Here is a 23,544-nt window from a genome sequence, read left to right on the forward strand (position 1 = left end):
TAGCTAGGGCTGGAGCCGCGGGGGCTGGGATAGCGCGGTGCCGGGACTTGCCGCGCGGGGCCGCTGCCGGCTGCGGGCTTTCCTTGCCGGGAGGTTTCTCCGGGGTATGAATGACCTAAATCTTAGGCACTCGGGCACCCCCGCTCCCGCCCACCGGCCCGAAGGTCGAGGGCGGGCCCGAATGCCACATGGGACCTTCAGATACTGTGCGCCGGGAGTCCACTTCGGTACCCAGACGAGCTCCATTCCAAGGGAAAGATTGAGATCTGGCATGCCAAAGACAGGGGTCACAGAGGGCCGGGCGTGGGACGGCGGTGCAGAGTGTGGGGTGACAGGAGAGTTGTTTCTGACCCTCATGCAGTGTGCAGGAATGCGCGTGAGACTCACCTGCGTGTGGCTGAAGTCACGTGTGATCTATGGCTGAGTGTGTCTCACTCCTGTATAGTGATTCACGTGGATGATTCACAAGTAGGAATGTGGGTGCTTTGTTCTAGTTGTGGCTGAGAGATGAGGAAAGGGTCTTGGGGAGGGGGAATTTGGGAGTGGCCGGGCGGACAAGAGCCCCAGAGCATCGGTAGGGCCCCTGAGCAGGAGGAGGGCAATGTCCCAATCATACAGGCGTCACCTACTCGCTGTCTCTTTCTGAGCATTTGGTCCCTCCCTTCCCAATGAGGCTGGGGCTCCTGATATCCATCTGGGTGAGCCCTATCCTGCCAGCCAGAGAGACCGGCTGCGCCAGAGGCCAGCAAACAATTATTAGAAGACAGGTGTGGGCGGGGAGAGGGAGCCGGCATTGAGCAGAGGCCCGGGCAGAGGTCGGGAGCTTCAGGACAGAGAAAACATCTCAGAGGGAGCTGGGCCTTTCCTCCAAGGCCTTTCCCCCGACCCCCCAGACCTCCCGCCCAGCGGCTCAGCGTCATAGCAGTCCAGTCCTGCTCGGCCTGCTGCTCACCTCCAGGCCGGCTGCTGCTGGGGCTAATCTTGTCGGGAGGCATCCCTCCTTCCCTCCCATCATGGCCGTGTACCGCGTGTGTGTGACCACTGGCGCCTACCTGGGGGCAGGCACACTGGACAGCATCTCCGTCACTCTGGTGGGCATGTGTGGTGAGAGCCCCAAGCAGCTGCTGGATCACATGGGCAGGGACTTTACCCCCGGATCGGTGAGTACAGAGGAGAGAGGGAGGAGCACCCCTGGGGGTCAGGGCCAGCAGGGGACCCTGAAGGAGGGGACCCTCTTCCCTCAGGGCTCATCACATCCTGCAGAACTCTGGCTGCTGGCTCTGAGCTCCTCCCCATGCCTGTTCTGTCTGGTTCCTGTCTTTCCTGGGGATAATAAACCCTACCCAGGCAGGACTGTGAAGGAGTCCTGGGCAGGGGTCAGAATTCCAATGGCTTTCCAGCTTCTCCTCTCATAACTGAAGGTGGGCTTTGGGCAAGTCGCTTGAACTCCCAGAGTCTGGGTTTCTTCTTCTCTGGAGGGCATCCACCTGTCTCTACCAGGCCCCAGGATTGCTTGTTGGCGGGTCTTAGGTTGAAGTTGGCCACCAAGGGGGCTAGTGAAATCCAGAACCTACTCTGCCTGTGGTAGCTGTGGTTGCTTCTGCCTGGTGAAGGGGTGCTTTTTCCTGATTCAGACAAAGACGTCACATGGGTTAGCGGCAGCTCAGGTTTCGATGCCAGGATAGGTGCAGGTATAGACGCACCTGGCAAGGTGCAAGGACAGCTCTGGCTGTTCCTTGCCGCTCACCTGCCTCCTCTCTTGGTCCCCTCAGGTGCAGAAGTACAAAGTGCGCTGCTCAGCAGAGCTGGGTGAGCTCTTGCTGCTGCGTCTACACAAGGAGCGCTATGCTTTTTTCCGCAAGGACTCCTGGTACTGCAGCCATGTCTGTGTCACTGCCCCCGACGGCACCCTTTTCCACTTCCCCTGCTATCAGTGGATTGAGGGCTTCTGCACTCTAGAGCTGCGACCAGGCACAGGTGGGCCAGAGGCAGGGGCTGGCCTGGCGCTGCAGAGCCCATCTTTTGGGATTAGGGGTGGGGTCTCCCAGAGCCCAGGGTGTAGGGAACAGGGTTGGGGTGAGTGTAACCAGTTCTGGGCTCCCAAGTGGATGCTTTCTGGGAAAAGCGAGCCTCTAAAGCCCTGAAATGCAGGGGCTTCTCGGACAGTATCTGCTCCTCTGGGGACAGACAGAGACTAGACCCAGGCTGTGCGCACTCACACCACCAGACACAGACACACACAGATGGCAGTTTGCTCTCCACTGACGCCCTCTGCACTTCCCCGAAGCGAATCCCTCTGGAACCCCAAAAGAAGCTAACCCTCAAGCTGAGTAGTTGGATTTCAACAGGTGGAGAAGCCCCGAGTGCTGAGCTGACAAGGCCCTGCCCACCACTACTGGCTTCTCCAATGTGGCTGACGTCCCTGTGGGTTGCTGTTAGGATTCCTTCTTGAATTTGGGTGGCCTTTCAAGAATGCTGGGCTCTAACTCCGTCAGCCTCTGACCCCCCACATCTCCTGAGCTGTCTGATCTAGAAAAGCACCACTAGGGCTAGTCCGAAGTTTGAGATGAGTCTTAAGGATGAGAGATGCTATTCTAGGTCAAGGTCAAATAAGTGAACATTACCCCTCAGCCCATAGTGAGTTATTCATTGACATCACTCTGAACCCCATCTATCATCATAGCAATCTACCCATCACATTACAAAATATCCGTGCTCATCTCATTTATCCAATGCATGCTATGCGCACCGTGCTAGGCACCATGCCAGATGCTGGGAATAAAAATGAATATAATGTGATTTCTGCCCAGAGAGAGTTTATAGTCTGGGAAAGGAAACAAACATGCAAGCAATAAGGAAGGTTGTTAGAATTTGGGGGCGAGGTTTCCTGAATCCCCTGTGCTGGTGAATGCACAAAGAACATGGGGTGTCCACATTACAGAGGGGTGGGGTGCAAGGGTTAGGGGCTCAGGCAAGCTTTGATGGAGAAGTTGTTGTTTAAAAAGGACTTAAACAATGAGTAATCTTCATTCCCCACAGCGAGAACTATTTGTCAAGATTCCCTTCCCCTCCTCCTGGACCACAGGAAACGGGAACTCCAGGCCCGACAAGAATGCTACCGGTGAGGGTGACCTAACTTCACTTCTTTCCCGTTTTCATTCTGACTTCAGACTTAATCACACTGTTACTAATTCTGACCTCTGTCCCAATCTTGGGGCCCAACTCCAATCCGGACCATTATTTAAACCTAACCATAACCTAATATTGACCTGGAGTCCAGACTCAGAAGGCCAGTACCAATCATTGTCCCAATACCATCAATGAATCCACATTCAGCCCTTGATGTGACTGTGGTATGGACAAATCTCAGCCTATCCTCAACCTCATCCCCAAATTGGCCATGATCTTAATCTCAACAGAAACCTGACTCTAACCCAGCCTGGACATTCATGTCATCCTCAAATGCTACCCTGATCTGAAGCCCAGTGCCTTGGGGAGAAAATCCCAATTCTTTGTCACTTACCTAGAAAGTGGGAGTTTTGGGGAGTTTTCATTTCAAGGCATGTCTTTAAAAGCTAAAGTTTCTGTGTACCCCAAGTTTGACTCACCATCTCTAACCTCTTTCCCCTGGAAGTTGGAAGGTCTTTGCCCCTGGCTTCCCAGGCATCGTGGACGTCAGCAGCTTTGAGCAGATGGAGTCAGACAAGAAATTTACCTTGACCAGGACAACAACTCGTGCAAATCAGGACGACAGGTGAGGAAGGACCCAGGCATGGGAAGAAGGTGGAGGCGTGTGAAGCGAAGGGTCTGTTGAGAGGATGGACCCAGACAGCCTGGAAAGAGAAGTTGTGAACTACTATAAGGGCAACTACTCAAGTGCCAGGAGCAAAATAGGCAGGGGTGGCCTCAGGATATGGCAAAGAGGAGGAGGTGGCTTCAGGCCTGATGGGAGAGGGCAGGGAAGGAGCCCAGAGTGAGGGGAGGCCTAGGAAGTCTGGGGGAAGAGAGAGGGGAGGAATTAGAGAAGTGAGCTGTAGGCCTTTCTGACTGTTCTCTGTTCTTCTACCCCCACCTTCTCCTATTCCCCAGCAGTGGGAATCGGTACCTGCCTGGCTTCCCCATGAAAATTGACATCCCATCCCTGCTGCACATGGAGCCCAATATTAGATACTCGGCCACCAAGACGACCTCGCTGATCTTCAATGCCCTCCCTGCGTGAGGCACCTGCACTCCTGCTCACTCTTCCGTCCGCCTCTGCCCTTGGATGCACAGCCACATCTCTGCCTCACTTTCCCCTCTCCCTGCCCTAGTTGCCCCTTTTATGGCCCCAGTCTCTTCTCTCTCTGTTCCTCAGGCTCCTCTCTCTCTCCTTAGACTCCTCCATTCTCTGTATCCCCATGGGCTCCTCTTTGCTCCTTAGTCATCCATTCTTTTTCCATTCCTCAAACTAACACAATTAATTGTGCACAGCATGGCTCCAGGCACTGCTGGGACCTTGTTGAGTAGCAAAGAGAGGTCTGGCTCTTAAGCTTTAAGAAAGTGGCCAGACCACGTCAGTTTCCATTCCCAGAACCAATGCTTTCTGGCTGTGTGAACTTGATTTTCACTTAGCCTCTAAATGGTTTCCTCATTTATAAAATGCCAATAATATTCATACCTACCTTATGGGTTTGGGAGAAGATGTAATGAAGTAACACCCAGCACAAAATAATGTCTCAATAGATGCTGGTAGTGTTAGGATATAATCTTGGCCAGGAGGAACTCAGTATCATCAGGGAACAGAAATAATTAGCAATTGAAGCAGCTCAAGGCAACAGCTGAAGCTATACGTGACATGGCTGGAGGGGGTACAGTGGACCCTCTGGTGTCTAGAGGAGGCAGAGGCTGGGGGTGGGTGGGCAGGAAGTGGCTCCTGGAGTAGCAGGTGGGATAGAAGCAGGCTTTGAGCCAGGGAGACAAGGAGAGGGGAGGGGAAAGTGGGTGGGTTCTGAGCAAACCTGGGTAGGTTTGGCAGGAGAGAGAGGCTCAGCGAGCCATTTGTTCAGTGGCAGCTTTAAGAGGCCCAGCGGAGGCCAGAACAATAAGCTGGCTCCTCATGTCTAGGCCTCCGAGCCAGAATGATGCTTTTGGAGAAGGACTGGCGGCGGGGTGAGAAAGTGGGGTGGGGCTCCGGAAGGTCTGTGGTGGATTGGGGCAGGCAGGCCGCACAGGCAGCTCCGACTTCAGGGCTCAGGACTAGCAGGGGACCTCTGCCAGGGACCAGAGGAGCATTCAGGAAGGTAGAGGCACCTGAATTGCTCCCCAAATGGATATGTGGGTCTAAGCAGGCGATGTCCCAGGAGACCACCAGGACAGCTGTCATGGGGCTCAGAAAAGGCTGTGGGAAGAGGGAGCTGGCAGTTGGCAGTTCAGCTGCTCATGGAGAGGAGGGGACAGTAGCTAGGCCTTTAGTGTGGGGTTACTGCAGGGTGCTACGGAAAATGCCTGTAGCAGGTCCTTGGAAAGAGGAAGGCCTTTTCTTTCTCCTTTATTGCCTCCTCCCACCCAGTTTTTCCCATCTCCTGGGTCCTGGCTGGGCAGGCACTGAGCAAGTACATGTGGAAGGAGGAGTGAGTGGCTTCTGAACCCACAGGAAGTTGTCCCCGGGCTTGTCAGGTCACTCTTGCCCCTTGCCCCCTGCTGTCTTCAGTTATCCACATCAGCGTCCTTACAGAGCCGACCTTATTGACCAGTTGCCACAAACCTGCCTGATCTATGTTGTATTCCCTTCTTTTGGACTTGGCCCAGGTAGGGAGTGATTATTATCAACCGGGTATGACAGTCAGGGCATACAGAGCCAAGTCACAGCCCTAAGAGCCCACAGTACAATGGGAGATGATATGAGTGAGTACATTGTATTTACAAGGTAGTGAAGGGAGTGATGAGCGTTTTGGGAAAGATACAGAAAGACGTGTGTTTGGAGACCATTGGGTATGCTTCATAAAGGATGCTGCATCTAAAATGCACACAGAAGAATACATAGGTTTGGTACGAGGTGGAGATGTAGGAGATGGCTTTCTAGGAGAGGCATCTATACAAATAAAAGGGTAATATGCAAATTGGTCAGGACATCCTCACAGTAAAGACCAAACAGCAGGCTGTGTGGGGTGACCAGGCTGGCAGAGGGGGGCAGTGAGGGGCAACCAGGCCAGAAGGGGGGGGGGCAGTTGGGGGCGACCAGGCCAGCAGAGGGGGGCAGTGAGGAGCAATCAGGTAGGCAGGCAGGTGAGCAGTTAGGATCCAGTGGTCCCAGATTTTGAGAGGGATCCCAGATTGAAGAGGGTACAGGCTGGGCTGAGGGGACCCCCCCCCCCCCCCCATGCACAAATTTCATGCACCAGGCCTCTAGTAGTTTAATGAAAGTCCTGGACAGGGAGAAAGCAGACTTCATTCCAAGCACTTTCCCCCCGATTATAAAATAACATATGCTCACTGTAAAAAATCTAAACAGTACAGACATCCACAAAGTGGAAAGTGCACGCCCCTCAGGTTTCCAAGCCTACCTTTATCAGTCCAGCATGCAAAATATATTTTTGGTTGTGTTAGCTGCGTTGGCTTTCTCTAGTGCACCTGGTAGGAGAAAAAACTGGATAGGTTGATAGAAACCGGCTGGTGGGGAGTTTCCTAGCCTGCCTTAGCAGTTGGGGCTTGTGCTGTAAGAAGAGGGGTGCCAGTGAATGTTTGCGATGAGATGGAAGCTTGCAGAAAGCAGGCCAAAACACCAATGAAGATGACTTGCCTGCACCACGTGGCCACGTGTGCCACCTTTGCATACACATATGGAGTCACCCCTACAAAGCCTAAACTGGCCATTAGACTTTTCTTCCATGAGGACTGTTAGGCACCTCTGCTCTGGACATTGATCTTGTCAGTTCCCTCCAGACCTCTAGGCTGGGACACAGGGCCCCTGGCAGCCCCGACACCACCTTCCCCATCTTCCCCCCCAGGTCCTTGGGCATGAAGCTTCGAGGGCTGCTGGACCGAAAGGGCTCCTGGAAGAAGCTGGATGACATCCGGAATATCTTCTGGTGCCACAAGACCTTCACTTCAGGTGTGCAGAGCAAGCAGGAGATGTCCATCCTCCACCCGATCCCATGCTCAGGCCCGCGTGCCCATCCTAGGAGAGCACCTCCGGAAAGCACCTCCAGCACTCTCAGAGAGACGGGGATTCCAGTGGGAGGAGCTCGTGGTTCCACTGGTGGCAATCTCAGATTCCCCTCAGGAACCCACACTTCTCCACTCCTCTGCGAGGGGACAAGAATGTGGGAGTGAGGATGGAGAGACACTTTGCTTGGCCGGGAGAGGGTCAAGGGTAATTTAGGGAGTCCCGATCCTGATCGGGAGCCCTCGCCTCTCTTCCTCTACCCCCACCACCAAGAGTTCTGGGCTTTGGGGCCAGACTTAGGTTCAAAGCCCTATTATGCCACTCCACTGAGCAACTCACTCTATCTCTTTGACTCTCAGTGCCCAGTGTTAAATGAAGATATAATTATACCTATTTCATAGGGTTGCTGTCACGAAATCCTAAACCTTCGTGATGAGCAAAGGTCTGGGCAAGAGCAGGCTCTGGGGAAGCAGTTTCCAGACCAACCAGTTCCTCCCCCTCCTGTCCCCTAGAGTATGTCACAGAGCACTGGAGTGAGGACTACTTCTTCGGGTACCAGTACCTGAATGGCGTCAATCCTGTCATGCTCCACTGCCTCTCCAGCTTGCCCAGCAAGCTGCCTGTCACCAATGACATGGTGGCCCCGTTGCTGGGACCCGGCACCTGCCTGCAGACAGAGCTAGAGGTGGGTCAGTTGCCCCTATGGACCAAGGATGGGTGTGAAGGGTAAGGTTGAGATGGCCAGGAACAATCATGGAGAACTAGGAGCTTTGAGGGTGTGGGAGAGGACGATGACCCAGTCTCTCTGAAGCAGCCAAGTCCTCAGGTATCCTCCAGAAGGCTGAGGTGTTTGGTGATTTTGCTTTTCTTAGATACACTGAGGTCATCTGCATTAAAGTAGGAAGGACCAGGTATGGGGAGAAGGGAGAGGATGCTGGCTTGTCCAGGCTGGGAAGCCAGGTGAAAGGTTGCAAAAGGAGGGACTCTGCTGGACCTCATTCTGGACATTCTGGGGTCGGTGGGGTACCCAACATTGACCACTGAGGCCAGAGGTGAGCAGGGAGAAAAGCGGCGCGCGGGTGGGAAGTGCATTCTGAGGCTCTGTGCACCTTCCTCAGAGGGGGAACATCTTCCTAGCCGACTACTGGATCCTGGCGGAGGCCCCAGTCCACTGCCTCAACGGCCGCCAGCAGTACGTGGCCGCCCCGCTCTGCCTGTTGTGGCTCAACCCCCAGGGGGCGCTAATGCCCTTGGCCATCCAGGTGAGCCTGGGGCAGGGCTTTTGGGGGTGGGGCCTCAAGGAGCACACTAGCAGGCTTGAGTCTCACCCCCTTATTATTCTTGGACGCAGCTCAGCCAGACCCCCGGGCCGGAGAGCCCCATCTTTCTCCCCACTGACTCCGACTGGGATTGGCTGCTGGCCAAGACGTGGGTGCGCAACTCTGAGTTCCTGGTGCACGAGAACAACACGCACTTCTTGTGCACGCATTTGCTGTGCGAGGCCTTCGCCATGGCCACGCTGCGTCAGCTGCCACTCTGCCATCCCATCTACAAGGTCGGTGCGACCCCCCTCCCCACCCAAGCCGGGCCAGAGGGGGCAGGGCCAGGCGGCCTTCTCCCCTCGGCTCCTGTGACCTCATTCCGTTCGCAGCTCCTGCTTCCCCATACTCGGTACACGCTGCAGGTGAACACCATCGCCCGCGCCACGCTGCTCAACCCTGAGGGCCTGGTGGACAAGGTGCGGTCCCCCGCCCCTGCCCGCCGCCTTCTCTGAGGCCCCGCCCCGGAAGACACTTTGCCCCGCCTACAAGCTCGTTGGACGTCCAATCTCATTCCACGGTTCCTGCCAGCCCCTGCCCACAAGACCCTTCCCTCCCCACCAGTCTCCTGCTTGCCCCGCCCACAAACCCGGTCTCCGCCCACCCATCCCACCCACGGGCCCCACCCCCTCAGACCGAGTTCCAAATGCTCCTTGGGGTGGGTAGGGTACCCCCTCACCCGTCTAAGCACAGCCCCTCGCTGACCCTGCGCCGAGCCCTGCTCTCGCCTCCCAGCCTCCGTAGCAGCAGTTCATTCTTTTAGTTACTCAATATCTAAGATTATCTCCTATGCACATAGTAGGGCCGCAACCTGCGCAGCCAATGTCGGGCCCCTAATGGAGGTTTTGATCCGTGGTCTTGGACTGCTCGGTTAACTGAAAAATCCCCCCTGCTGCGTCACTAGCCACGTCTGGTCCCCAGGCCCTGGGGGGGGGGGGGCAGGGGGGAGAGGGCCCGGGAGCTGAGCTGTGATGTGTCCTCAGGTCACCTCCATCGGAAGGCAAGGCCTCCTCTACCTCATGAGCACGGGTCTGGCCCACTTCACCTACACCAATTTCTGCTTTCCGGACAGCCTGCGGGCCCGCGGGGTTTTGGCTATCCCCAACTACCATTACCGGGATGACGGCCTGAAGATCTGGGCCGCCATTGAGAGGTGTGGGCCTGGGACTCTGAAGCCAGTCTGGCCCCTCGCGGCCTCCTGGTCCAGGGGCAGTGTGGGTCTCTACGTTCATGCAGGCTGAGGCGCTTGGTGCTGGGACTTCCAGGTGTTCTCAGGCCCAAGCATGGGGCACTCCAAGGGTGAGAGTTGGGGTTGGGGTTCCCTATGAGATGGCTGATAGCTCTGGGCTGGGGAGAGGCTGGGCTGTGCAGGAACACCGTGGAGGAAGGGAAGGACAGGGTGTCCAGAGAAGGTGAAACAGCTAGGCGTAGGCTGGGGCCTCTAGGCGGCAGGCCTTCCTGTCTTTTGGGTGCTGAGTGGGGAGGGGATGCAGCATGAGCCTGGCTCTCTGTGTACCCTCCCCCAGCCTTCTGTGCCGGAAGGAGGCCCAGAGCACCCATGACTCAGGAGCGGAGGGCGAGACTTGAGGGAAGCCTGGGCACTCGGGTTCCAACTGCATCTGGCGGGTGGGGTGGTGGTGGTGGTGTCTCCACTGAACCCCCATGGGCTCTCAGTGGACTCTGACCAGCTGGCTCCCCGCGCCTGAGCAGCACTGGACCTGGGTTGTCTGGTCAGGCCTGAGCCCAAGGTCACTGCCATGGCATGGGCATCTTTTCCCTGCAGCTTTGTCTCAGAAATTGTGGGCTACTACTATCCCAGTGATGCGTCTGTGCAGCAGGATTCGGAACTGCAGGCCTGGGTCGGCGAGATTTTTGCTTGGGCGTTCCTGAGCCGGGAAAGCTCAGGTACTGTATTTCCTCTCCATCCCCCACCCCCAGGCTCCCAATGACCCAGTGCTCCCCCCCTCCCCCCCCGCCGCCCCACCACTAACCAGTTCCTATTTATTGATCAACTGTTGAAGTGCATCCTATTAGCCCCACTGAGCAGATGAGGAGTAGGCACAGAGAAGGCTATAGAGTGAGTGGCAGAAGCAGGACCCAGAGCCAGCTCCACTGGTCTGCAAAGCCCTTGCTTTCAACTACTACCCTGTGCCCATCTGGTCCCTTCTAGACCTTTCCATGGGCCTGAGCCCACCCATTCACCTCTCTTTGCTGAGCTGTATGGATGTGTCGCATCATGTAGGAGGAGTAATCTTTGGCTTCAAACACAGGATTCTGGGACCCTCTCTCATACTCTCTTATGACTGTGCTGCCAGGTGGCCCCTCCAGCCATCAACCTCTCTCACTTCCTTTGGCCTCCAAGAGTGAGTTGGTCCTGCTGCCGCCTAATTCCCCTTATTTAGTCCAGTTACCTAACCCTAACTCCTCCCTCTCTTCTGACACTGCCTGAGAGGCCTCTGAGACCCACCAACCCTTCGTAGACCTCTGCTTAACCTCAGCGCCAACCAGATGCTTAGCACACCCTCCCTTCCTTAAAGTCTTCCCTGAGCTCCTGGGAGAACAGGTCCTTCTGAACCTCCCGCTTCTTCCCAGGTCCCGGCTGTTGGCTTACCTGGATCTCTGTCTCCTCTCTCTGCCCCTCCCTCACGGAATGATCTTGTCTCCTGTTTCTCCTCTGTAGCTGATTCCAGGCTTGGATATCCTCCACTCTGCATTTCCTGAAGGACTTTCCTTGTTGGCTCTTTCATTGTCACTCTTGAGACCCAAACATGAAATTATGTCATTCCAAAGGATTTCTGGCCTCACCCGGGTGATATACCCCATTGCTACTCTTCAAAGCCTGTTTCCTTGGTGCCACTGTATTATGGTCTGTACGCCAGGCATTGGAAAATGTAGAGGAGACTTCTATATCTGGGTGTAGTGGAAGAAAAGGCAAAGCTCAAAGTGGCACAAATGTCCATCTTCCAGTGCCCCAGCCCTGGCCTGAGTGGGGAAGACTCTCACTGCACAGGACATCTCCTCTCAGCTGACTTAGAACTTCTAGTGGCTCCGCCCAAAGAAGTTCCTGAGTGTGTGTGTGTGTGTGTGTGTGTGTGTGGACCCAGGGAGGAGGAATGGTCTCACATCACCCACAAATAGAATGAGCAGCTCTTGCAGCTTCAAGGCTTAAAAAGAAACCCTCCTGAAGATATGTTTTTATTGATTTGAGAGAGAGAGAGAAACATCTGTGTGAGAGAGAAAGATCCCAAAACCCCCAGTAACCTAGGTATGTGCCCTGACGGGAAATCAAACCCACAACCTCTTGGTGTATGGAAAGATGCTCCAACCATTGGAACCACCCAGCCAGGGCCTGAGGCTTTTTAAAAACAAAACTTTTTAAACATATAGAAAAGTAGAGAGTATAATGTAATGAACACCCATTTACTCACCAGCCAGATTCAACAATTGCTAACATCTTTGCTATATTTGATTAATCCGTTGCTTTGTTTATTGGCAAAATCTTTTAGAGCAAATACATATATTTCATATTTCACCCCAATCAATAAGCCTCTAAAAAATGACGTTTTTCTACACAACTATAATACTGTCATCATACTAACAAAATTGACAATAATCTCCAATATCACCCTTTTCTCTAGTTCATATTCAAATTTCCTCCTTTGTCCCATTTTTCCTCATTTGATCCTGTTGATTCTGGAGCCAGTCAAGAACCCCATGATACATTTGTTTGTTTTGACTCTAAAGTGTCTTAATTTAGGACAGCACTTGCCTCCTTTTTATTTATTTATTTATTTATTTATTTATTTATTTATTTATTTATTTATTTTTAAATCGTTCTTTTTAAAAAAAATATATATTTTATTGATTTTTCACAGAGAGGAAGGGAGAGGGATAGAGAGCTAGAAACATCGATGAGAGAGAGACATCGACCAGCTGCCTCCTGCACACCCCCCACCGGGGGATGTGCCCGCAACCAATATACATGCCCTTGACCAGAATCGAACCCGGGACCTTCCAGTCCACAGACCGACACTCTATCCACTGAGCCAAACCGGTTTCGACACTCCCCTCCTTTTTAATAAAATCACAGGGCATCGGACAAAGACTTTTGAAAAAGCCAGAAGCAGTTTTGCACAATGTCTCACCTTCTGAATTTATCTAGTTGCGTTCCTCTATCCCCTGTAAGAACTAAAGGCTAAATGTTTTTTGGCCAGCATATTTCTCAGGTGATGCTGTGGTCTCCTCATTGCATCATCTTGGGAGGCACATAATGTCAGGTTGTCTCACCATAAGTGATGCCTAGAGTGATTTCTGAGTAAAGGTAGTGACAGCCAGATTGCCTTTGGATCTTTTAAAGGGCGACTCCTCCCCGAGCTTTGCAAGCCTGCTGTCAATCCTGGGCGGTCCTGATTCGGATTGCTCCTCTTCCTGAAGGCAGTTTCTCTTTGGGATGATCTAATTCCTATTTAAGACCCAGAGGGGGATATCCTTACTGTTAGCTCAACTCTCCTCTCTTACTTTATTGAACTCTCTGATTTAACACATCAGAACATTCTTCAGACTGACAAATAGCTCTCCCGACAAACTTATTCTAGATTCATATGTTTTAAGGTAAAAGGCTCATTCATTAACCTCAGTCAGTATGCCTTTTGTTCCATAGTTCAAGGGGGGGAAATAAACAGTATGAGCTGCAGAAAAATTCCCATAGATAATCTGACTGCTTTACTTTTATTTTTTTTTAACAGCTTTATTTTTTTATCTTCAGCCCTCACGGTTAGACTATCAACCACGAACTGAACATTCAGAAAATTCCCACACATTCCTAGGCAGATACCCAGGCCTTCCTCCAAACCGCTCTGTCTGCTCTGCTGCATTAGTCTCCCTCCAGTCATCCTGACTCCAAACCTCGGATCCATCTTTGACTCATGTTCCCCTCTGCCTTCCTCTTCACCTAAATCCAGTTGGGTAGCTAACCCTATTGTCCCCATCATTTCCCACCGTCACCACCCTAGTCCCAATCATCACATTGTTCCTGCATTGTGGCAGCTGCTTCTCAACCAGTCCCACCTCTCCCAGCCTTTCGATGCTTGCCTGCCAAGCCTGTGGGCGCCTCCCCGGTAATCCTCTGAAATAGTGCCCAGAATCCACTTGGCCTGGCACACTGCTGCAGCCTCACCCCCAATCACCCTTCACCTTGCTTACACCCCATTCCTTTCCACTCTGACTTCTTACCCTCTCATGTATTCACTTCATTCAACCAGTCATTACTGGGCTGCTGATATGCATTAATTATTATTCTAAATGCTGGGGTTCAGCAGTGAACATGACAGACAAAAGTCCCAGCCTTCATAGAGCTTAACATTCTTGTGGGGAGACACAGGTAACAAAAAAATTATGTTAGGTGGTTATGGATGGTAAGAAGAATGAAACAGCATCTGAAATCACTAGTGTGTCGAGGTGGGCGGTTAAGTTTAGATAGGTGGTCAGGGAAGGCTTCCCGGAGGAGGTGATGTTTGAGTAGGGATGTGAGGAAGCAAGAGAGCTGGTTCTGTGGATAGCTGGGGTAAGAGTGTGTGGGCAGAGGTGGGAGGACAAGGCCCTGAGGTGGGAGCATGCTAGGAGTTTTGAGGAATATAAGGAAGGCCTGCATGGCTGGGGTAGAGTAAGTGAGAGGGAGAAAAGTTGGGAAGGAACTGAAGTCCGAGAACAAGCCAGAGCCAGATTAGGTAAGATCATGGTGCGGTAAGTGAGATGGGAAGCCCGTAGAGGGTTTTGGCCAGTAGTGACATAACTGAATCCAGGATTCTAAAGGATCACTTCCTCTAGCTGTCAGGGGTAATGGCAGAAGCAGGTAGATTCATCCAGGAGTGAGAGGATGGATACTGGGTAGTGGTGGAGACAAGGTGATGAGACAAAATTGGCTTCTGGAAGTATTACTGGTACGTGTGGGATGAGATAAGAAGAGTCAGTGTACAGGACAGAGTATCCAAATGGGATGACTGTGGGAAGGACAGCTTTGGGGAGTGTGTAGGGTAGGGAGTCAAGCATTAGGTTGTACAGATGGGAAGTCTAGGGGCCAGGGGGAGCCAGCCAGAGATGTGAACTTAGGGGTTGTCAGCCCGTGGGAGGTGGTTGAACCAAGGACTTGGATAAGACCAGTGAAGTATAGGGAGAAGCGAGGCACGGGCTGAATGCTTCCTCGGCCATCTTCTTTCTATTCAGAGCTTACCCACTCACTCAGGGAGGCCTCTTCCCCCATGATGTGCGCCCCTGTGCCTTGCCTGCCTGCCCTCTCTTTAAAGAGCCAAGCCCTGGCCTGAGAGCTTCCTTCTGCTTCCATTACTGTGAGCTTATTGGTAGCACATTCTAAGCCCAGTAGCAGATGACCTGCGACTGGGTGCTTGCTTGGACAAATCTTAGTGAAGCGGGTAGACTTAAATCATTAAATGCTAATATAGGCTGCAGACAGAGGTGCCTTGGTGGTCTGCTTGAACCTGGCTGCTCCGCTGTGAGCTCTGCTGCCTGGGCATTTTCTGATCTGACCCCAGTACCCAGCTCCTGTCCTGACCCCCTTCAGAGACCACAAACCTTGGTGATGACCATCCCTAACCTCAGCCTAACCCTAATCCCAGTCTAAAGACAGTGGTGGCCAAATGTTCAGCCCTCACTTTCTTCCTCTCCCCCTGCGCTGAGCCCCAGCCCTGAGCTGCCCCTAGGAATCCAGTCCCCTCCACACCCTCTTCCCTCCCTCCCGTACCCAGGCTTCCCATGCCGGCTGCGCACCCCACAAGAGCTGCTGAAGTTCCTCACAGCAATCATCTTCAACTGTTCCGCCCAGCACGCTGCTGTCAACAGTGGGCAGGTGAGGCTGCAGAGGGCAGGCCAGGGGGCAATTTGGCCAGGAAAGGTTAGGCTCAGCAATGCACCTGAGGCCAGAGTTCCCGATGAGAGCATGAGTGGGATGGGTTTATTATTAGGGATGGGATTGGAGTGGTGACTGGGTGGAGTGAAGGACTGGTGTTGGATGATGACTGGGGTGGAGCTGGGTCCAAGGCTATAATGTTGACCTGAGCTGGTGTTGCATAGGGAGTAGAACTTAAGGACTTCTGTCATGGTTAGGATGCAGTCAAGTGGAGTTTCAGGTTGCTGTGTTTGGCATGCCAGCCCCAGGCCCATTTTTGGGTTACCTCCTCTCTGAGTCCTCCTTGTTCCTTGGTGATTCACTCCACCCAGTCCTGGGACATTGGGTGGGGAGTAACAAGGGTTGAGGCAGGCTCCTGCCTCACTTCTGGAACTTTCTGTTCTATACCACTCCCTCTCCTCCCTTTCCACAATCCCTCATTTCCCAAATGCAAGACCTGGGATGGTAGGAGGCAGGATCAGGAATTATGATAAAGAAGCTGGTCCTCTCCCTCTGGCCAGCTGACTCACCTGGGGCGGGGGTCTCCACAGCATGACTTTGGGGCCTGGATGCCCAATGCTCCATCATCCATGAGGCAGCCCCCACCACAGACCAAGGGGACGACCACCCTGAAGAGTTACCTAGAGACCCTCCCAGAAGTGAACATCACCTGTAGCAACCTTCTCCTCTTCTGGTTGGTCAGCCAAGAGCCCAAGGACCAGGTTTGTGTGGAAGGTGTTTTTCGGTGGTGGGTAGAGGTTTGCAGGGCCTGGGCAGTGGAGGGGATGGTAGCTGTTTTAGGGGGCCTTGGGGAATGACTGCTGGCATTTATGTCCACTACTGAACTGCCTTGGGTTCTTGAGTTTCTTCAGGAAATTATAGTTGATCCCAAGAGACATATATTGAAGCAAATACCTGTTAGTGGCTGGGATACAACGTCCATCCAATTCACCAGTTTACCAGACCATCCATCCATCCAACCATTTATTCTTCCATCCATCAGCCATTCATCTATCAACCACTCATCCATTCATCAAACATTCAACAGACATTTTTTGAATACCTCCCCTGTGTCAACACAGTGCTGGGCATCAGGCATATAAAGATGAGTCAGACCTTCCTGCCTCCAAGAATCCTACTGTCTAGCTGAAGAGATACACAGATAAATGAAAAAGGGTACCACAGTGTTGTAGGAATTATTTAGGTATAATTTCTCCATTTGAACATGTACTTCTTGAGTGCCTGCAACGTGCCAGACACTGTTGGGCAGATAGGAACCCTGTCCTTATGAGCTTGCTATAGTCTAATGGTAGAGGTGAAGACAGGGCCCTGTGGAACCTGACTGAGTCTGGGTGAACCCAGGGAGGCTTCTTGGAGGAAGGGACATCTAGGCTGAAATCTGTGAGATAAGCAGGAATTTGGCAGACAAAGCAGGCGCAGGGTTAATTTCTAGGCAGAGGGAAGGATGAGACCAAGTGAAATGAAGGGAAGTGAAGGCAAGAGTTCGTTGGTGTGTCTTGAGGACCCTAAAAGGTACAGTGTAGGCACAGTATTCATTCAGAATACAATGGGGAGATACTGAAGAGACTTAAGACGGGGGTGACATGGCTAAATTTGTGTTTTAGCAAGAGTGCTTCTGTGGCTGTGTAGATAGATGGGAAGGGCTATTTTGGAGGCAGGAACGACAGGGAGGAGGCTGTTACTTAGGCTAGGTTTTATATAGGGGAGCAGCCCTTTAATCACCAATTACCATAACCTTCATTTACACATCATCAGTGATGTCTCTGCCCTCCTGGCCTTGTTCACAGATTCTCTGACATTACAAGAATACCCTCATCTATCATGCTTGACTCCATTTGGTGTAGATATTTTATCTCCTTAACAAGTTTTAACTTAACCATCTGATAGCCTTGGAATGCCAGAAACTCATCCCTGGATCTTGATCCTTTCTGGTCCCATCTCCCAAGGATTCCAAGATATTTGTTTCTGTCATTATAAAGGAAAAACTCTCTCTTGTTTTTTGTCTACTCACAGAATACTCTATTATACTCTCAATCTCTCACTCAATACTTCTGGCCACCAAATGCATGGGGATTGTTCCCACACCAAGCAATTCTCAGGCACTAGCTATAGGTCCTGTAATTTATTTTTTTATTTTTTTAAAATATATTTTATTGATTTTTCAGAGAGAGGAAGGGAGAGGAAGGATAGAGAGCTAGAAACATCGATGAGAGAGAGACATCGACCAGCCGCCTCCTGCACATCCCCCACCGGGGGATGTGCCCGCAACCAATGTACATGCCCTTGACCGGAATCGAACCTGGGACCCTCCAGTCTGCAGACCGACGCTCTATCCACTGAGCCAAACCGGTTTCGGCATGTCCTGTAATTTAGCTCAATTCTGACACTACCTGGATATAGTGTCAGATCCCTTAGGTTAAGGGCTCAGTCCCACAAGACTGCCCCTGCCCCCCTTCAGGTGCCAATTGCCGATCAAAAGTCCAGGTTGTCAGCTGTGTTTTTGACCAAACAACTATCAATCAGAGGTTTCTACAACCCCCTCCTCAGGTTCATTAATTTGCTGGAGCAGCTCACAGGACTCAGGAAAAACAGTTTACTAGATTACTGGTTTATTGTAAGAGGTTACAACTCAGGAACTACCAGGTGGAAGAAATGCACAGGGCAAGGTGTGTGGGAGGGGTGCAGAACTTTCATGCTCTCTGGGTATGCCACCCCCTCAGCATCTCCACACTTCCCCAACCTGGAGGCTCTCCAAACCTGCCTTTGAGGGATTTTGATGAAGGCTTTATTACACAGGAATAATTGATTAAATTATTAGCCACTGGAGACTAATTTAATCACCAGCCCCTCTCCTCTCCCCAGAGATTCAGAGGTGGGACTAAAAGTTTCAAGTCTCTAATCAGTTGCTTGATTCCCATGGTATCCCATCCTTAGGGGCTTTCCAGAAGTTACCTCATTAACATAAACCGAGGTATGGTGGAAAGGGGCTTATTTTGAATAACAAAAGATACCTTAACACTCTATCATGAAATTATAAGGGCTTTAGAAGCTCTGTGCCAAGAATGGGAGGAAGACCAAATATATATTTCTTTTAAAAAAATATATGTTTTTATTGATTTTAGAGAGAGAGACAGAGGGAGTGGGAGAAACATCGATGCAAGAGAAACATGAACCAGCTGCCTCCTGCACGACACCTTGGCCAGGAATCTAACTGGTAACCTTTTGGTTCATGAGATGATACTCAACCAACTGAGCCACTCCAGCCAGGCAAAAATCATTTCTTAAAAATCACAAAATCACAGTGGAGAGGGATGAGTAGGTAAGAGGATGAGGGTGAAGGATTCCCTCCCCATGAAACAATGGGAAGTTTAAGCTGGACAATTATAACAACCACCACAATAATAGCAGCTAACCCTTCTTGAGGATCTATTATATCTTAGTCATTAAATTAGATACCATATTCCCACCATTTTAATATATAAAATAAATAAGTAGCTATATTTAAAATGCTTAATACAGTGCCTAGTATATAACTGTTCAGGAAATCATAGTTCCATTTTATTTTTTATTTTTTAAAATATATTTTTATTGATTTCAGAGAGGAAGGGAGAGGGCTAGAGAGATAGAAACATCAATGATGAGAGAAAAATAATTGATTGGCTGCCTCCAGCACACCCCACACTGGGGATTGAGCCTGCAACCTGTGCATATGCCCTGACCAGGAATTGAACCATGACCTCCTGGTTCATAGGTCAACGCTCAACCGATGAGCCACGCTGGCCAGGCAGTAGTTCCATTTTACGAAGAGAAAATGGAGATTTAGAGACACTAAGCAATTTGTCCAAGGTCACACAGCTAGTAAAAGGGCTTTGAACCCAGTCTCCCATACTTCTGTGTTCTGCTTTTTAAACAGCTAAACTATAGTTTTAGAAATTAGATGTCAATTTAGTAAATAAGACATAAAATTGATTCTCTGAAAGGACCAATAAAAGTACGAAAGCAGAAACAATTCTAATGAAGACAAAAAAGAAAGAATATAAATGTACAACATTAAGAATGGGAAAGGCACACAGCCACAAATACAGAGAAGACTGAAGAAATTAGAAAAAATTCTAATTATAGTTTTATGCAAATAATGTAGAAATCTAGATGAAATAAATAATTTTCTTTCTTTTTTTAAAAAAATATATTTTATTGATTTTTTACAGAGAGGAAGGGAGAGAGAGAGAGAGTTAGAAACATCGATGAGAGAGAAACATCGATCAGCTGCCTCCTGTACACTCCCTACTGGGTATGTGCCCGCAACCAAGGTACATGCCCTTGACTGGAATCAAACTTGGGACCCTTGAGTCCACAGGCCTATGCTCTATCCACTGAGCCAAACTGGTTAGGGCAAAATAAATAATTTTCTAGGAAAACATAAACAAAACGTAACACCAGAAAACTATACATAAATGAAAAAGGTTGTAAAAGATCTGAACCCTGTACAAGCACCTGCAAAAGTAGTGCTGTTAAGAAGAGAGGTGGGCTCTGGCCAGTGTAGCTCAGTTGGTTGGGCGTCGTCCCATGCACTGAAAGGTTTCCCATCAGGGCACATGCCCCAGTTTTGCTCTCACACTGATGTTTCTCTCTCTCTCCCTCTCCCTTCCTCTCTCTCTCAAAATAATCAAAAAAAAAAAAATAAATAAATCAGTGAACTATTCTTAAAAAAAAAAAGAAGAAGAAGAAGACAGGTGGGTCTCAGGTAGACATTACAGATCTACACCTATGTGAACTTGGCTATATAATTGGGCATCTCCAAACCTCAGTTTCTCCCTTCCTTCCTTTCTTCCTTCCTTCCTTTCTTCCTTCCTTCCTTCCTTCCTTCCTTCCTTCCTTCCTTCCTTCCTTCCTTCTCCTTTTCATTGAGTTTATTGCGGTGACACTGGTTAATAAAATTATACAGGTTTCAGATGCTCAATTCCACACACATCATCTGTACACTGTACTGTGTGTTCACCACCCCAAGCCAAGTCTCTTTCCATCACCGTGTATCCCCTATACCGTCCTCCATTTCTCCCCACCTCCAAGCCTCAGTTTCTTTATCTGTAAAATGATGATAAGAGGACCTGTCTGACAGGATTACTGTGCCATTGTGATGGTCCATATAAAGTGCTTACAACATGTTAGCTGTAATTAAGAAAATAAAATTATAAACTTGTTCCACTTAGCTGCAACAACCTTAAAAATATATCATTAGCCAATAAAGGCCAATAATACATAATAGAACAATAATACATCATGACGAAGGCTAGTGTATTCTAGGAATGAAAGATTGGCTCAACCTTATGAAATCTGACAATATAATTTTTACATCAATAAAGAAACTTACCGTATAATCATCTCAATATAGGCCAAAAAAGCATTTGGTAAGTGTGAGCAGCCATTTACTAATAAAAACTCATGTAAAATGAAACTCGCTGATGCAGTTTTGATAAAAAGTGTATTTTAGAAAACAAAACATTGTCCTTATGGTGTAACAATAGAGGTCTCCTCACTAAAGTCAGGGACAATAAAACAATGCTCACTGTTACTGCTGCTACTTAGCACTGTTCTGGAAGGTTTTCCAGTGTGATAAAACAAGACAAAGAATTTTTAAAAATCAGTATTATTGGCAACGGTTATATTGTTGAAGGTTGTGTTGGACAAGAAGTGTGTGCTGTTTAGGACGAGGACCCCATGAGCTATGATGGTGAGCTGGTTGGGTGATGTGGTCATGGAGAGAGGGGCAGCCCTGTACTGCCACAGGATGCCACTGATTGGGAAGTTTATCGCAGTATTTCTGTTTTTATTTTTATTTATTTATTTTTAAAATATATTTTATTGATTTTTTTACAGAGAGGAGGGGAGAGGGATAGAGAGTCAGAAACATCAACGAGAGAGAAACATCGATCAGCTGCCTCCTGCACACCTCCTACTGGGGATGTGCCCGTAACCAAGGTACATGCCCTTGACCGGAATCGAACCTGGGACCTTTCAAGTCTGCAGGCCGACGCTCTATCCACTGAGCCAAACCGGTCAGGGCAGTATTTTTTTTTTTTTTAAAATAAATTTTTATTGTTTTTTAAAAAATAAATATTTTTATTGATTTCAGAGGGGAAGGGAGAGGGAGATAGAAACATCAATGATGAGAGAGAATCATTGATGGGCTTGCCTCCTGTAAACCCCCTATTGGGGACTGAGCCCAAAACCCAGGCATGTGCTCTTGACAGGACTCAAACCCAGGACCCTTCAGTCCACAGGCTGATGCTCTGTCCACTGATCCAAACCGGCTAGGGCTGCAATACTTCTTGATTGCAGTTGGCCATGCTGTGTAGTGTGACAGTGTATGGTGATGGTGACTGTGTTGGCCAAAGTTCCATGATGTTGGGTGATTGGGAAGATACCTCAGGCCCGGTTGTCTTCAGGGTCTGAATTTTGTTCAATTGTGAGGTAATAGGTGTATACATAGGCATGTTTTCTGGAGCGTGTGTTCTTGGCTTGCGGTTGTATTGTGAGTGTGGTTGTGTTCTTTTAGTTCACAGAACATTGGCCCCGGCACTGGAAAGGACCTTTAAAGGTTTTCTAGTCCAATCCATCCATTTTCAGATGCAGAAACAGAGTCAGGGGAATAGGCACAGAGCTACCAGCAGAGGGAGCACTGCCTTTAGTTGGCTGGCTCCCAGGTCCCCTTTGGGCTCCACACTCCCTGCGCTGAGTGTCCGTGTCCGGCTGCTCTGCGCCGGTTGCGGTTGCGGTTGCGGTTGCGGGGAGTGGTGGTTGCGGGATGTGGTTTGAAGGGCTCGAGTTTACAGAAGCTGTGCCTGGTTCATGCCCTGGGAAGCAACCTTGACTGTGTTGGTTGGCAAATGTGGTCCTTCATTATTCCCCATGCTGCCCCGAACAGCACCCTGACCCCGCCCCTGATTTTCTCCCAGAGGCCCTTGGGCACCTACCCGGACGAGCACTTCACCGAGGAGGCCCCGCGGCGGAGCATCGCCGCCTTCCAGAGCCGCCTGGCCCAGATCTCCAAGGACATCCGGGAGCGAAACAAGGGCCTGGCCCTGCCCTACGCCTACATGGACCCTCCCCTCATTGAGAACAGCGTCTCCATTTAATCCCCTCCTCCTCCCACCCTGGAAGAAAGGCCCAAGCAGGAGGAGGGCCAGCTTCTCCTCGTCCTCCAGGCTCTTTCGCCTTCCCTGTTCTCCATCAGCCTGAGACTTCTCCTTGCAGGTGGGGCCTTTTCCACCAAAATGGCTCTAGCATCATGTGAACTGGCTCCGAGCTGTATCCAGGGTGAGAAGCTGCTGGTTAAAGTCAAATGCACAATAGACCCTCAAAGGAAGGAACCCCATCACCCCTAGCCCTCCTTCCTACTTCCCTCTCCTGTCAACATCTACCTCCTCCCATCGGGATCCCCAGTTTGGGATCTGAAGCTCTCCTTCCCAGCCGCCCGCCATCCCAGAACTTTCTCCTACTTTGCCTCTTTGTTTCCACTTTCCTCTAAATCTGGGACCAACCAATCCAACTTTTTCTCTGGAAGAGCATGGAAGCTGGGCGAGAAGGGATGTGTGCCTCAGACCTGCCACAGGGACCCCTCTGACGCCAGCATATTTCGGGGGAGGGTTAGAATTAGAGCCCAGCTTACCGGGGCCTCTAGTTGTAGTTCTCTCAGGGCCACGCTCAGCAGCCTGGATGTGTACGGAGTCTCTCCTCGGCTCTCATTTCCCCATTGCCATCCCCCTCCTTTTGTTTGTTCTTGAGCCCAGTGAATTTAATAAAAACCAACATATTTTACTCCCATTTCATTTTTGTTTTGATATATGTGTGTGCATATCGGTGGGGGTAGGGTACCAGGGGATTGGAGAAGGATGGAGCAGCTCTGAGTCCCTGGATCATCTGTTCTGGAGACAGGAAACCTCCCAGTTCAACCACCACCTAACCAGGCCCTACATTCCTGCCTTCACCTCCCAGAGCATGTCATCCATCAGGAAGTGACGGAATATCCACACTCAAGGGGCTGATAGGAAAAATGTAGGTATTTTGCAAAGCCTGAGGATCCAGCTTCTGGGTGTGGGAGTTATTAGTGTTGCCACTGAGATCTGGTTTCTCTTCTGGACTCACTCACTGGGAGACTC

At 50.5% G+C, this 23,544-nt stretch overlaps 1 protein-coding gene across 1 annotated transcript; it reads left to right on the top strand.

The window, feature by feature from the left end:
* The first annotated feature begins 774 nt into the window (after positions 1-774).
* ALOXE3 (arachidonate lipoxygenase 3) lies at positions 775-23,202 on the top strand. The gene is made up of 15 exons (XM_008153485.3): positions 775-1,160; positions 1,773-1,977; positions 3,040-3,121; positions 3,635-3,754; positions 4,090-4,215; positions 6,987-7,090; positions 7,657-7,829; positions 8,263-8,406; positions 8,496-8,699; positions 8,796-8,882; positions 9,447-9,616; positions 10,247-10,368; positions 15,225-15,325; positions 15,916-16,086; positions 22,342-23,202. Exons 1-15 carry the CDS (start codon positions 1,014-1,016, stop codon positions 22,519-22,521), a joined length of 2,136 nt encoding a protein of 711 aa, XP_008151707.2. The 5' UTR covers positions 775-1,013; the 3' UTR covers positions 22,522-23,202.
* The last annotated feature ends 342 nt before the right edge of the window (positions 23,203-23,544 follow it).

The sequence above is a fragment of the Eptesicus fuscus genome, chromosome 20, assembly GCF_027574615.1.
Source record: "Eptesicus fuscus isolate TK198812 chromosome 20, DD_ASM_mEF_20220401, whole genome shotgun sequence".
Lineage (NCBI taxonomy): Eukaryota > Metazoa > Chordata > Mammalia > Chiroptera > Vespertilionidae > Eptesicus > Eptesicus fuscus.

Excerpts from the sequence above, each read along its gene's own strand:
- ALOXE3 (XM_008153485.3), top strand. The coding sequence starts at position 1,014 with ATGGCCGTGTACCGCGTGTGTGTGACCACTGGCGCCTACCTGGGGGCA. Across the intron at positions 1,161-1,772 it reads GGGACTTTACCCCCGGATCG|GTGCAGAAGTACAAAGTGCG; the intron begins GTGAGTACAGAG and ends TGGTCCCCTCAG. Across the intron at positions 1,978-3,039 it reads AGAGCTGCGACCAGGCACAG|CGAGAACTATTTGTCAAGAT; the intron begins GTGGGCCAGAGG and ends CATTCCCCACAG.